The 14407-nt window shown below is 62.4% G+C and overlaps 1 protein-coding gene across 4 annotated transcripts; it reads left to right on the top strand.

Moving 5' to 3' along the window:
• The first annotated feature begins 1467 nt into the window (after nucleotides 1-1467).
• VWA5B2 (von Willebrand factor A domain containing 5B2) lies at nucleotides 1468-14393 on the top strand. Of its 4 annotated transcripts, none has more exons than XM_056819901.1 (20): nucleotides 1468-1554; nucleotides 3079-3292; nucleotides 3409-3582; nucleotides 4054-4264; nucleotides 6073-6230; nucleotides 8518-8649; nucleotides 8773-8897; nucleotides 9675-9830; nucleotides 9957-10067; nucleotides 10286-10494; nucleotides 10574-10685; nucleotides 10848-11033; nucleotides 11402-11570; nucleotides 11646-11965; nucleotides 12051-12240; nucleotides 12388-12726; nucleotides 12813-12950; nucleotides 13037-13229; nucleotides 13301-13412; nucleotides 13551-14393. In XM_056819901.1, the coding sequence occupies exons 2-20, from the start codon at nucleotides 3154-3156 to the stop codon at nucleotides 14091-14093; spliced, it is 3717 nt and encodes a 1238-aa protein (XP_056675879.1). In that variant the 5' UTR covers nucleotides 1468-1554; nucleotides 3079-3153; the 3' UTR covers nucleotides 14094-14393. The 4 variants fall into 4 exon arrangements, with proteins under 4 accessions (XP_056675879.1, XP_056675878.1, XP_056675877.1 ...); XM_056819900.1 differs by lacking the exon at nucleotides 1468-1554 and adding an exon at nucleotides 2064-2193; XM_056819899.1 differs by lacking the exon at nucleotides 1468-1554 and adding an exon at nucleotides 2064-2193 and having other exon boundaries at nucleotides 11643-11965.
• The last annotated feature ends 14 nt before the right edge of the window (nucleotides 14394-14407 follow it).

Here is a 14407-nt window from a genome sequence, read left to right as displayed (position 1 = left end):
ACCCAGCTAGGAAGCATCTGAGGTCAAATTTGAACCCAGGACCTCCTGTCTCTAGGCCTGGTTCTCATCCACTGAGCTGCCCAGCTGCCCCCCCCCCCCATCTTGTCTGGTGGATCGATCACTTACTCTAGGCTGGTCATGTCTAGTTCTCTCTGCCTCAGTGTCCTGATCTTTGGTAAAATGGGAATATTCTACAGGAGGGCCACTGAGCAAGAACTGTGGTCACCATCACTAATAGACAAATTCTGGGTACCTACCATGTACAGGGGGACGGGGACCAAAGGGTCTCATAGTCAGCCTCCATCAGGCTTTACAGGTAGCTAAAGACCATAAGAACAGATGATGATCATATAGCTGTGGGACCCCAGATCTGAGGAGCCTCAGTTTACCTGCTGTTGAATAGGTTTATTAATAGCCATAGGGCACTTCCCAGGGCTAAAAGAGAACCAGGAGAAAGTGGTGTCACCCAGGACACCCAGAGAGGAGAGGGTCCAGGAGGAAAGGGTTGGTCTGGGTTTATCAACTCAGTTTCTTCTTTGGACGCAGGGCAAGCAAAAGGGAGAGAATGCTGAGAGAACTGAGTGAATTGGGGAAAGCAGGAAGTGTGGCCCAATGGAAAGAGGACGCCAACATGGAGGACCTGGCAGCTGCTGCTGGTGGTAACACTGAGATGGTGTCTGGAGATCTGCAAAGCTCTTTATTCATGTATACAGTTTCATTGGATAGATACTCCTCTGATGCTTCCCATGTGTTTACCTTGGAGGAGCTGCTTCCCTCTCATGGGTCTCCGTTTCCCCATCTGTAAAATGAGGGGCCCCTGAGGTCCCTTCCAGTTCATCGGCTCTCTTCCTAGCATATTTCACTTCACCTCCAAGGGGCCTCAGTTTCCTCTTCTGTAAAATGGAGGGGGGGGGGGTGGCTCCCAGGGCCCCTGAGGGCCCTTCCAGTTCTAGCTCTGTGAGAGAAGGAAAGGTGGAGGGTGGAGGATGCTCAGCTCTGTTGATCTTTTTTGTTTTGCGGTTTCCTAATTCGGGAAAATGAGGGCAAATAGAACAGGATCTCAGGGGCCATGAGTCCATCCTGTCATTTGACAGAGGAGGAAACTGAGGCCCAGGGAGGTGCTCCTGGTCACTTACAATTACTTTTGGTGGCAGAGACAGGACAAACTGGGTCCTCTAATGCCAAGTGCAGCAACTGTCCCACTTTCCCAGGATGCCTCCCAAGTCACTTTATCTATCTCGGCTTCAGTTTTCTTTTCTGTAAAATGGGAGCACGTTGGGCTCAACAGCTCCCACATCACCTCCCCGTGAGGTCATGCGTCTCCCCACTCTGTCCCCAAGGACTGCCTCCTGCTTCTACTTACACGAGGTCTTCCTCCTGGGTGGGGGGTGGCTGGCCATGGAGGGAGGGGGTCCTCAGAGCCCTGGAAGGCCTCCTGCAGCCTGGGCGGGGAGCCCTCACCAGGCTGGCCCCTGCCACTGGGACTAGGAGGCAGGAGCACTGGGCAGCCTTGGGCGAGCCCCCGTCCTGTCTGGGGCCTCAGCTTCCTCCCGGGTAAGACGAGGCACGAGCCTTCCAGCTCCACCGTAGGGTGGGGGGTTCCGGCGCCCGAGGGGGGTGGGGAGGCGGCACGGGATGGGATCCCGACTGAGAAGGAGGCAGGCCAGCTCCCTGCGGTGGGGGCTGCGGCGTTTGCATATTGGGGAAGGCAAGGCAAGGCTCGGGCAGTGAGGAGGAGGGTCCCTGCAGGGATGGGAAGGGAGTGGGGGCGGAGGGGGGGTGAGGAGCCCGGCTTCTAGGCGATGGGCCAGATGGGGAAGGGAGGAGGCCACCAGGGCCCAGGGAGCCGGAGGGCTGGCCAAGCTCCCAGCTGCGCTGCGGCAGGAGGAGCCGGGCGGGGGTGGGGTGGGGTGGGAGGATGATCCAGGAGGGGGAGGGGGTCCGGGAGGGGCAGCGGCCACGCCTGCCTCTTGGCTGGGGTCTCCCCGGAGGATGGGGGCGGGGGCGTGGCCAGGCAGCATCCCGGGAGAGGGAGGAGGGAGGAGGGAGGAGGGAGGGCGAGCTCGAGCGCTGCAGGGACAGAGAAAGACTTGAGACAGAGGGAGAGAGAGGGGCGAGGGAGCCCGAGCCGGTCCTGCGGGAGAGCAGCTGCAGCGCCCTGGAGAGTGAGCGGGCGGGTGGGCCGAGTCCCAGGTGACGGGGATGGGGATGGAGATGGGGTTGGGGATGAGGATAGGAGGTGCTGGGGAGCTGGGGAGGCAGGGCAGAGCCAGCGCGGAGCGGGGAGCAGCCAGCCCCGGGGCACCCCCACACCCGGGGGCTTCTCGCTGCTGAGAGCGGAGGACGTCCACACTGCGCCCCTCCCCTCCTCGTGCCCCGCTGTCAGCCCGGCTCTGCTATGCGGCAGGGGGACGGCCCTAGACCCGGGGAGGCTTCTTCGGGAATCTCGGACCTGCTCTGCACCCTCAGCCCGCCCGCCCGCCCGCCGTTCCGACTCTGGCCACCCCCAGGCAGGCAACAATGAATGAAGCAGCCCCTCCCTCCTTTCTTCCCGGCTTCTCCTTCCCTTCCGGGGCTAAGAGGCTGGGGCCGCTGCCACCCTCCTGTGCCCCAGAGGGACGGCGCATCTATTCTAGGCTGCCAGCTTTTCCTTCCCGGCCCTGTGCCCCAGGCTGCTCCGGGCCAGGGGTTTGCCGCCCCTTCCAACAGCTGGCAGCCGCCGGAGGGGCCTGGGCAGGTCCAGGACTGGGTGGGGTGGGAGCCCCCCTTCTCCCCCTTCTTCCTCCCCCCTTGCCCATCTGCTCTTCCCTCCCGGCTCCCTCTAGCTAATCATTAACCCTCCAGTCCCTGGTTACCGGGAGATGCCTCCTGGCCCCTCACAGTTCCCAAGGTAATGCTGGGCGAGCCAGGAAGCAGATGTCTCTCACCTGCAGGCGACTGCCCGAGTCCCTCCGACGGAGGGAGCACGGAAACTCCTGAGACTGGGTAGCAACTTCCCTCGGGTTTGCAGGCCACCAAACTCCAGAGCAGCTTCCCCACCACAAACCCACTGAAGCTTGGCTTTCCTCCTGCCCCCAGCACATCCCTCAGCACTGCCTCACCTACTCCCACCTCCACCGCTGAGCCCCGCCAGGCCAGGAGGTGGGGGGCACCATGCCTGGCCTCTACTGTCCGGCCACCTGGACTCCTCTGCCCCTCAAGGACTCTTGGGTCCGGGCCTGTGCCAACGGCCCTTGCTTGGGCCTCAATGCCCGACTCACTTACCACAACCCGGCACCAGAGCCCGTGGAAGGTGAGATAAAAGGGTGGTGGCTAGAAACCTGAGCTGGATGGGGACAAGAAGTTAAGGGGGGAGCAGGGCACATGGGTATGGGTCAAGCCTCCATTGGCAGTCTCCAACCACTACAGGGGTGTTTGTGTATCCACTGGCGGAGGCAGAGGCTGAAGTGGTGTCCGGTTTTGAGGCCGAAGCAGCAGGAAGGCGGGTTTCCTTCCAGCTGCAGAGTCGCCACCGAAGCCCCTTGGAGCCCTGCTGCCGGGAGCTGCGTCCTGAGGCTGGCCTGCCCCGCCGGTGTGCCCAGGGTGAGGGGCAGAGACAGGGGCAGCGCCACGGAGACTCAGCTCCCGCTCCCAGGCCCCAGAAAGCCCCCCGTGGAGTTGGACACTTCCTTCCCCCTTTCCTTCTTCTGTAAGACAGTAGGGTTGGCTTGGTCCTATGCCCTGATGCCTCCAGGGGCCGCCCGGCTGATCCCCCTCCCCTGGGACCCAACGTCAGATCCTGGGCCAAGGAAGAAGGTGGTGGCCTGGGGAGAAGGGAGCTGGCTGGGCCCTTGGAGGGTTCGGGTCCAAGTCGCTCTGCCACGTGACCGTAAGGAGGACGGGAAAGGAGTGGCTCTGCATTGTCCGCCCGTGGCCACCCTCTATAATCGGGCCCCAGGACTTCCCGAAGCTCTCCCTTCCCCAGCCTCTGCTCAGCAGCCCTCCCAGCACCCCTCACTGTCCCCGGCCCCGCCTGCTGCTCCATTCACTTTCGCCTCTCACCCCCCTCCCCAGGCCATTTGGTTCTCCATCCAGCCCAGGCTCGCTCTACCCTGGTGCTCCCCACCGGCCTCATTGCCCCCGAAGGGACCGTCACCGTGTCGCTGAGGAGCAGCCGAGAGCTTCACACGAGGCCAGACGGGGCAATACGGGTGGCCTTACCCTCCATCCTCACCCCCCTGGCCCCGTCCAGCCCAGCCAGACCCCCTGGCCTCTGTGACGACAGGTTGGGCCTATGGTGATTCTCCCACCTTCCTTGCCTGGGCTTCTCTGGGCCTCTGTTAGGGTGAGGGAAGTCAGCTGAGAGAGGGCAGGGGGCAGCTGGGTGGCTCAGTGGACAGAGAGCCCGGCCTAGAGATGGGAGGTCCTGGGTTCAAATTTGGCCTTAGACACTTCCCAGCTGGGTGACCCTGGACACGTCACTTCACCCCCCTTGCCTAGCCCTTACTGCTCTGCTTTGGAAATCATACCCAGTATTGATTCTAAGATGGAAGGTGAGGGGTGCCTGGGGGGGTCTGGGGGGGATAGGGGCAGGGACAGGAGCAGGACAGGAGCAGGGACAGGGACAGGAGCAGGGGCAGGGGCAGGAGTAGGGGCAGGGGCAGGGACAGGGGCAGGGACATGGACAGGGGCAGGGGCAGGAGTAGGGGCAGGGGCATGGACAGGGGCAGGGACAGGGGCATGGACAGGGGCAGGGACAGGGGCAGGAGCAGGGACAGGGGCATAGACAGGGGCAGGAGTAGGGGCATGGACAGGAGCAGGAGCAGGGACAGGGGCATAGACAGGGGCAGGAGTAGGGGCATGGACAGGAGCAGGACAGGGGCAGGGACAGGAGCACGGGCAGGGACAGGGGCAGGGGCATAGACAGGGGCAGGGACAGGAGCACGGGCAGGGGCATGGACAGGGGCAGGAGCAGGGACAGGGGCATAGACAGGGGCAGGAGTAGGGGCATGGACAGGAGCAGGAGCAGGGACAGGAGCAGGGACAGGGGCATAGACAGGGGCAGGAGTAGGGGCATGGACAGGAGCAGGAGCAGGGACAGGGGCATAGACAGGGGCAGGAGTAGGGGCATAGACAGGGGCAGGAGTAGGGGCATGGACAGGAGCAGGAGCAGGGACAGGAGCAGGGACAGGGGCATAGACAGGGGCATGGACAGGAGCAGGACAGGGGCAGGGACAGGAGCAGGACAGGGGCAGGGACAGGAGCACGGGCAGGGACAGGGGCAGGGACAGGGGCATAGACAGGGGCAGGAGTAGGGGCATGGACAGGAGCAGGACAGGGGCATGGACAGGAGCAGGACAGGGGCAGGGACAGGAGCACGGGCAGGGGCAGGGACAGGAGCAGGGGCAGGGGCAGGGGCAGGAGCAGGAGCAGGGGCAGGGACAGGGGCAGGGGCAGGAGCAGGGGCAGGGACAGGGGCAGGGGCAGGAGCAGGGGCAGGGGCAGGGACAGGGGCAGGGGCAGGGACAGGGGCAGGGGCAGGGGCAGGAGCAGGGACAGGGGCAGGGGCAGGGACAGGGGCAGGAGTAGGGGCATAGACAGGGGCAGGAGTAGGGGCATGGACAGGAGCAGGAGCAGGGACAGGGGCATAGACAGGGGCAGGAGTAGGGGCATGGACAGGAGCAGGACAGGGGCAGGGACAGGGGCAGGGACAGGAGCACGGGCAGGGACAGGGGCAGGGACAGGGGCATAGACAGGGGCAGGAGTAGGGGCATGGACAGGAGCAGGACAGGGGCAGGGACAGGAGCACGGGCAGGGGCAGGGGCAGGGGCAGGAGCAGGGGCAGGGACAGGGGCAGGGGCAGGAGCAGGGGCAGGGGCAGGGGCAGGGGCAGGGGCAGGGGCAGGGGCAGGGGCAGGGTGAGCTCAGGCATTGCAGCAATCACGGGCACAGCCAAAGCCCAGGAGAGGGATGCACTTCAAGCAAGGCTGGAGAGGAGGTGAATGAGGGCTTGACTGTGGGCTGGGTCAGTGCCGGAGGTGGGGAGGGAGCCACGCAGGGTTAGTAGTGAGATGGCCCCTCCGTCCCTTGCAGTCCCACCAGCTGCTTTGGGGTGGGCAGCCCCGAGGATGAAGGAGCTGCCCTGCGAGACCCGCCAGCCCCTGGGGACATGTTCTGTGGCCCTGCCCGGTGCCCAGGGCCGTACACCTTCTCCTTTGAGATGCTGGTGACAGGACCGTGCCTGCTGGCAGGTGAGTACCTCTCCCTGGGTAGAGCCCCAGGCACCTGCTCGGTCCCGGATAGCCCTGGGGGCAGGCAGGCAGCTCTGGACTGTGGAGGGGCTCTGGATTGGGAGGGGGTAAGAAGAGAAACCAAAGAAAACCCCTCCTTCCTTGAGAAGCCCCCCTCCATGGGGGGCCAACAGCCCTCCCCCAAACCACAGGAAAATAGCCAAGCACCAAGGAGGACGCTTGGGTATAGCTAAGCGCATGCTGCAGATACATGGGCTGTTTGCTGACTGAATGATCAACAAGCATTTATTATGCACCTACTGTGTGCCAGGGTCCCTGCCCTTGAAGACTTACATTCTGTCTGGAGAGACGCCCAGTTGGTATAGAAGTGTATTTACTATGGATAGATGTAGTCATGTGTGTGTATATGCGTACATTATATGTGTCATTTGTAAAGTGTTGGGTTCTTCTATTAAGCACCTATCATGTGCTCGGCAGTTGGGGAGTGCCATAACGCACAGCGCAGGGCTTGGAATCTTGCTGGGTTCAAATCTGACCTCAGACACACCTACCAGCTGGGTGACCCTCATTAAGTCACTTCACCGTGCTTGCCTCAGTTTCTTCATCTGTCAGATGAGCTGGAGAAGGAAGTGGCCGACCCCTCCAGTAATGCCAGAGTTAGAGATGACTGAATAACAGAAACAACAAAAGTGTGCCAGGCGTTGTGCTATACTCTTTACCAATATTCCCTCTTTAGAGGTTGTCACCCTCCCATTTTAGAGTTGAGAAACGGAGCAAAGACAAAGGTTAAGGGACTTGCCCAGGGTCTCACAGCCAGTAATATATCTGTAAAGGAAGTGGTTTGAACTCATCTTCCTGGCTCTGACCTAGTACTGTAGCCACCTCAGCACTCGCTGCCTAACTTTGGAAGGACCCAGAGAGGTGTAGCACGAAGGGCTCGCACCGAGTCTTGAAGACAAGAAATCTGGCCAGATGGAGGCAGGGAGGGAACAGGGAGCGGGCATAGGAGACGGCCCAGATAAGGGAGATGAAGTGGATCCAATGGGGCAGGCGGGGCTGGACCTTGAGAGCAGAAGGGGACAGAATAGGGAGTCACCTAAAAAGGGAAGCTCTGAAGGGCTTGGATGCCGAAGGTACAAGGGTGGGCGTGGGCTGGGCAGAGGTGGGTGGATGGGCAGACCATGGATGGATGAAGAAAGTAAGAACTGAAGATTCGTGGGAGGGGGCATGGGACAGATGAGAGGCTGAGTGGGCCACGCTCTTCCCTCCCCTCGGCTCTTCCTTTTGCTGCGCTAACAGCCTCGGAGATTTACAAGAGTTGCCACAGCCAACTATTTCTCCTACCTGTCTGCTCTGTGACCTTGGGCAAGTCACTTCACCAGAGAAATGAGGTCTCTGGACTGCCATTTGGCCTCTGAGGTTCCTTCTAGGAGAGCTCCTAATGTCATCCTAGGCCAGTTATCCAAACATGTTGAATGCCAGCTCTCTGCGAGTAGGGACTAGCATCAGTTTGGCCTTTTAAACCTTCACCTTCCATCTTAGAATCAGTACTGTATATTGGTTCCAAGGCAGAAGAGTGATCAGGGCTAGGCAATGGGAGTTCAGTGACTTGCCGAAAGCCTAACGAGTGTGGACAACTTAAAGTCAGGAGGCTATGGGCTCAAATCCAGCTGTGTAACCCCTGGGCAAGCCGGTCTGCCTCTGAGCCTCTGTTTCCCCATCTGTAAAATGGGGCTGATAATAAAATATTAGTATTGGCTTCTCAGCATTGCTGTAAGGATCCAATGAAATGATGTGTGTAAAGGGCTTTGGAAAAGGTGCCAGTTGGTTCTATAGTGGGCACAAGCTTGTGCTAATGCCCACTGCCTCATCGTAGCTACAGGGTGGAGCAGGTCCTAGCAAGGGGGAAGGAAGTGTCTCTTGCTGGCCAGGGTCAGTCCCAGGGAAAGTTGGGATAGCTCATGGCTCTAGTTAATTGCAGAGGGAGGAAATATTTTTAGTCTCAGCACCAAAGAGTTTGCCATCAGTGGAGGGGGCCACAGAAGGCTACAACAATAAGACCAGAGGTTCTGCAAGTACCAAAAGTGAAGTAACACATGGTACTTGCCCTCTTAAGAGGTTCCAGTCTGGCAGCCCCAGTGGATGATGGGAATATCCTTTATCCTGGGCTTTGGGGTTCTTTGCATCTCTCACTGGGTTATGGGAGGTTATCTGTGTGCACTGAGGCAGCAGAAGGGGGGCTGAGGATTCCCCCCCTCCCTCTTACTCTTCCTCTTCTGCCCCTCAGGCCTGGAGAGTCCCTCCCATGCCCTCCGAGCTGATGCCCCACCTTATGCCAGTTCTGCCGCTACTATCTGCATCACCCTAGCCGAAGGGCACCCCTGCGACCGGGCCCTGGAGATCCTGTTGCACCCCAGTGGTGAGGGTCCCGATTAGGGCAGATGGGTCTGGGGGCGGGTCCCTGGGATCCTCTTTCAGTATGAACCAGGGCCAAAGGAAGTGGGCAGGGGGAGTCCAGCAGCTCTCAACTCCCTTCCCCTAGAGCCTCACCAACCCCATCTGATGCTGGAGGCAGGCGGCCTGAGCGCCGCAGAGTATGAGGCTCGAGTGAGGAGTCGAAGGGACTTCCAACGTCTCCTGCAAAAAGACAGTGATGGGGACCGCCAGGTATGAGGGTGGGGGGGTACTTCAGGCTCCTGGGGGCTGCAGATCAGCTGTCTTGGCTCCCGGTTGTGCCTCCAATCCCAGCACATGAAACTAAGAGCCCCAATTCAAAGCCTAGAAAATCGCAAAAGCAGGAAAGATAATCTGGAACACGTCATTGTGAGCTAAGCCCCTGGGGCTGGGGGGTGGAGGAATAGAGAGCGTTTATATGTGCTAATGACACAGAATCAGAGATGGATTTCTCCTAACTCCAAGGATCATCGGAAAGAACCTTAGAAGTCTCTAGGTCAACTTTTCTTATTTATAATCAAGGAAACGAAGGACTTGCCTAGGGTCACACCGCCAATCACTAGCTCTTTCCTTCTTTCTTGCTCTCAGAAGGTGAGGGAAAGCAGTCATTTGGGTGCCTCTTGACTGGTTGGGGGACCCAAAAATAGTCCCAGGACAAGGTCAAGCATATGCAAAGCCTTCTGGGAGTTATTTCAGTCACTAGGTGGCTTAGTAGGTGGAACACTAGACCTGGAGCTCAGAGGTGCTGGGTTCAAATCTCGGCTCAGATACTCCCTCGCTGGGTGACTCTGGGGAAGCCATTTAACCCCCACTACCCATGTCTTAGTGCTCTTCTGCCTTGGAACCAATAAATAGTATTGATTGTAAGCCAAGTTAAAAAAACAGTCCCTGGGCAGTGCAGGCAGGTGAGGCCCACAGGGACCGCTGCCGGCTTCTTCAGGGGTCACATGGAGGTCCGGAGGTGACTCAGGGAGGTCATCTGCTGTCTAGGTGTGGTTCTTGCAGCGTCGCTTCCACAAGGACATCCTCTTGAACCCAGTGCTGGTGCTGAGCTTCTGCCCAGATCTGAGCTCAGGGGCCTTGGATCCTGGCTCAGCCACGAGGGAATTTCTCTTCCTAGTGGACAGCCATGGGGCCACTTACAAGGCCAGTGGGGTGAACAGTGAGTGGGGCTGGGGGTCCTGGCAGAGCCTTGGAGGCAGCATGATGCCCTGAGGCCCAGACACCTCCGCGGTCCTGGCGGGGCCCTCACTTTCCCCAATTGCTCCTCAGGAAGCCCTGCTCCTCGCAGTGAAGTCTCTCCCCGCTCAGACGCTCCTCAACATTGCGACGTTTGGTTCCTCTGTGCACCCGCTCTTCCCTGGCAGCCGAGCCTGCAACGATGTGAGTCCTGCCCTCCTCCCTGGTCCTGAACCTTCCAAACGGGAAACTCCCGGGGCAGATTCATGCTCCGATGCTGAAACTCGGAGCAGCTAACAAGCTCCCTGGCCCTCAGCTTCCCAGTCTGTAAAATGGAGTCGGCGTGTCTACACGGCCCGAGGTCCCTTCTGGCTCTCGCCTATGTTGGGGTGGCCCCAGCCCTGCTCCCTTCTCCGTCCCAGGACACGGTGCAGGTGGCTTGCGAGGGCATCGAGGCCCTGCAGACAGGCTGGGAAAGGCCCGACGTGCTGGCTGGGCTTCGCTGGGCCCTGGAGCAGCCTGGCCAACGCGGCCATCCCCGCCAGCTGTTCCTGCTCACCTCCGCGGCTCCCGCTGCCACCAGCACCCACCAGACGCTCGAGTTCATGAGGCAACACGGGGGCACGGCCAGGTAGGGCCGGGGCCGGGGGCTCCCGAGCAGCCCAGGGGCCGCAGCCCCTCGGTGAGCCCTTCATCTGTCCATCCTGCAGGTGCTTCTCCTTTGGGCTGCATCCTGCCTGCCACCAGCTGCTCCAGGGTCTGTCTGCCCTCAGCCGGGGTCGTGCCCACTTTCTGGCCCCTGGAGAGAGGCTGCAGCCCACGGTAAGCCTGCCCTCGCCCGGGCCCTTCCTTCCCTGCCTCGGCCATCCCTGCGAGGCTGGCGCGTGGCCAGCTCTCCCCCAGGGGCCCTGGATGTGGCGAAGGCTTTGGTGGGGGCCGGGCCCCGCTCGGCCATGACGCGCCTTCCTCCCTGCATCCCTGCAGCTGGTTCGAGCGCTCCGGACTGCCCTGGAGCCAGCTCTGAGTGATGTTTCCGTGGACTGGTTCATGCCCGACACTGTGGAGGCCATGCTGACTCCCCGGGAGATCCCCACGCTCTACCCGGGAGACCGGCTGATCGGCTACTGCTCTCTCTTCCGCGTGGAAGGCTTCCGGCCCCAACCCCAGATGGTAACCAGATCTGGGGCCGGCCGGGAAGGACGGAAGGGCCAGACTTACCCTGCTGAGCCAGGGGTCTGAGGCCGGGGTCCTGGGGGGGCTCCCAGTGAAGCCCCCTCTGTCAAAGGAACAAGAGGCCCGTAGCTGTCTGTCCCGGGATCCTCACTGGCCTTTTCTGGGGCCAAACCTCAACAGAAACCTTCCCTTTTTACAGCTTCTTCCATCATTCAGCAAGCATTATTGGTACTGTGCTGGGGCGGGGCGGGGCGGGGAGAGGGGCAGAGGCAGACACGGGGGGGCCGGGGGGGGCACTCCCTAACAGAATCCAAGGCTCACAGCTTGGGAAGATGAAGGGGCCATCATGCTTGCTTCTTCCTTAGGGTCAAGAGCATGGATGGAGAAGCTTAGGGGGTTCCGTGTTCCCGTCTCCAGAGGAACCATCAGCCACGAGCCACGGCACAGAGCCAACGGGGGCCACAGAGGCACCGGAGACTGGCACGGCTTCCGCTGGCCACTCCAGCCACGGCGGCCCTGGGGACTCGGAGCCGAGTGAGTGTGGAGGGGAAGGGCCCCGGGGGGGAGGGCAGGAGAAGCCCGGGGCCTACTCCTCCATGCTCCCAGCAGGTGCCGACCCCCCTACGGATCCGGTCACTGACCCGGGGCCAGACCCCCCATCGGATGCAGCCATTTGGAGGCGGATCTTCCATTCCTCCTATATCCGCGAGCAGTATGTCCTGACGCGATGCTCCACCAGCCCGGAGCCCGGCCCCGGCTCCCCAGGCAGCAGTGAATCCCCAGGATCCTGGGGCCCTGGCTCCCCCGAGAACAGCGCCCCCCCAGTTCTCCCTTCTCAGCAGGGCCACCGAAGCCTGGCTTGGGGAGAGCCTGGCCCTGCGGCCGCCACCAGCCACTCGTGCCCGCTGCCCCTATCGGCCCCATTCACGGTGAGATGGGAGCCGGGGTGGGCAGGAGGGAGGATGGGGGAGGGTTCCCCTGGACTGGCATCAAGCAGCCCCTCCTCTTTCACAGGCTCCGCCTCTAGCCCTAGAGAAGCCAGGCCAGGCTCCCAAAGCAGCTTTCACAGGGCGCAGCCTCTCGACGCCCCAGGGTGGGAAGGGCCCCGCTCTGCACCCCCGAAGGAATAAGTCCTTGGGTGGACAGCTGGAGGAACAAAGCCCCGAGCAAGGGCAGCAGCTCCGCAGAAGCCTGGATGACTCGGGTAAGGGACAACGGAGCATCGTGCCGGGCCCTCGGGAAGTCCCTCCATCATCGTTCCAAGGCCGGGCTGGCTCCTCCTCCAAGTCGGCCCGTCTCCCAGCTCTCAATGCTTTGGCCCGATAACCTCTCCTCCTTCGCCCCCCCACAGGAAACCTGCTCTCCCCAACACCCTTAGACTGGGACATGCTGGTGGAGCCGCCCTTCATGTTCGCTCCCTCACCGTCCGCAGGGGAGTCCGGCCCCTCCCCTACACCCCCACCTCCAGCCCAGCCCCCGCGCTGCCACGTGGCAGTCCGGGCGCTGCAGGATGGGCAGCCCATGTGCTGGGAGGTGGGTGCTGGCTTGGAGCCATTCCTTGGGACCGCAGAAGATTCTGGGCCGCCCTCTCCCGAGAGGGGGGAAGCCTGGGACCAGACCCTGCACCGGCTGACAGCTGCATCCGTGGTCCGGGACAACGAGCAGCTGGCCTTGCAAGGGGCCGAGCCAGGCGAGTGTGGCAAGGCGGGGGCCGGGAGGGGGCCGGGAGGGGCCGGAAGGCCGGCCCCTCTGACCTCCTGGTCCTGGGCCCCGCAGGCCCCATCCGCCGCTTCCGACTGCGGGCCCTGCAGACAAGCAAAGCCAGCGCCGCCGCCTCCCGCTTCACCTACCCGGTGGCTGTGGATGCCGTCACCCGAGAGGCCCTCCCTGTGGCCCTGCAAATCCACAGCTCAGGTAGACCCTCCGGTAGGCCGCTGCCCCTGGGCCCGGCCCGCCCCGGCCCGCCCTGCAGGGCTTTCTGGCCTCTTGTCTCTCCCTAGGCTCAGCGGCCGCTTGCTCTGCAGAGCCTCCGGAAGCTGCCCGGCACCCCGCGGGGAATGCGCCCGCTCTCGGGTGGGACGGCCAGACTAGGGGGCCCGAGGGCAGGGGCAGGGGGTCATGTGGGTCCATTACGGGGCCCGCGGACGACTCCTCGACCAGCTCCAGGGATTCTGAGCACAGCAGCGGATCGAGGTACGCGCCGAGGGGGAGCGGGGCCAGACCAGGGCCCGGGTGGCTGGGGCTCACTGCCTTTCCGCCCCCAGGCTCAGCTGGCGGAGGTTTGGTTCTGGCCGGAGACTCTACAACCCAGAGCCTGAACGGGGCCTGGCTGGGGACAGAGACAAGGACAGCAGCGACCACGACTACCTCCCTCTGGTGAGGGCACGGGGGACGGCGAGAAGCCGCAGGCAGGGGAGGGGGAGGCTGACCCAGATCTCACGGCCGCCCCACAGGGGCTCGAGGGCCGGCGGGGTCAGCCTCCCCCTCCCCTGAGCCTGCCCCCCGCCCTTGTAGGTGCGGCTGCAGGAGGCTGCTGGCTCCTTCCGCCTGGACGGCCCCTTCTGTGCGGCGGTACAAATTCCGCAGGAGAGGCTGTGCAGGGCCTCCCCCTTCCCCGTGCACCGGGCCAGCCTCAGCCCGGCCTCTGCCTCCTCACCCTGGGCTCTCCTCGGGTCGGGCTCTGGGGACGCGGTGCTGGCTTCGGGCAGTCAGTCCCCCAGCACAGGCTCCGAGGGACCAGGCCAGGTGGACAGCGGGCACGGGTCTGACACAGAAGCCTCGGAGGGGGCAGAGGGCTCAGGGGGCCCCGACCTTCGAGGCCGGAGCTGGGCCACGGCCGTCGCCTTGGCCTGGCTGGAACACCGCTGCACGAGCACCTTTGGGGAGTGGGAGCTGGTGGCAGCCAAGGCCGACGGCTGGCTGCAGGCCCAGTGCCTGCCTGACCGGCTGGACTTGGCCACCCTCAAGGCTTCGGCCCGAGGCCTGTTCTTGCTGCTCCGCCACTGGGACCAGAACCTCCAACTCCGCCTACTGTGCTACAGCCCTGCCAACGTCTGAGGGCGGATGCTGGGAGGTGCCATGGGGGCAGCCAGCCTGCCAGAAGTGCCAAGGACGTCCTCCCAGGTGCTCTTCGAGGGTCAGCGCCCCCCAAGCCTCCAACCCCGGCCTCTCCGGCCTCCCTCACTGCTCCATGCCAGGGATTCTTCCACCACAGAAAGTGCCTGCTCCCTCTCCTCCCTTCACCCGGTTCCTTTTCCCTCTAAGGCAGCAGCCACCTTGCTGGGCCTGTGCAGAGGGTGGCTGGAGACCACCGGCCTCCAGCCTCTACGGCGGCTGCAATAAAGTGCCTGAGGACCACACGCGTGTGCGCT

This window comes from Monodelphis domestica, chromosome 2 (genome assembly GCF_027887165.1).
Source record: "Monodelphis domestica isolate mMonDom1 chromosome 2, mMonDom1.pri, whole genome shotgun sequence".
Classification (NCBI taxonomy): Eukaryota; Metazoa; Chordata; class Mammalia; order Didelphimorphia; family Didelphidae; genus Monodelphis; species Monodelphis domestica.
This window is presented reverse-complemented; position numbering and strand designations above follow the sequence as displayed.

Coding starts and splice junctions, on each gene's coding strand:
- VWA5B2 (XM_056819898.1), top strand. CDS start 3,154: ATGCCTGGCCTCTACTGTCCGGCCACCTGGACTCCTCTGCCCCTCAAG. Junction 3,293..3,408: donor GGCACCAGAGCCCGTGGAAG/GTGAGATAAAAG, acceptor CAACCACTACAG/GGGTGTTTGTGTATCCACTG. Junction 4,265..6,072: donor CCTGGCCTCTGTGACGACAG/GTTGGGCCTATG, acceptor CGTCCCTTGCAG/TCCCACCAGCTGCTTTGGGG.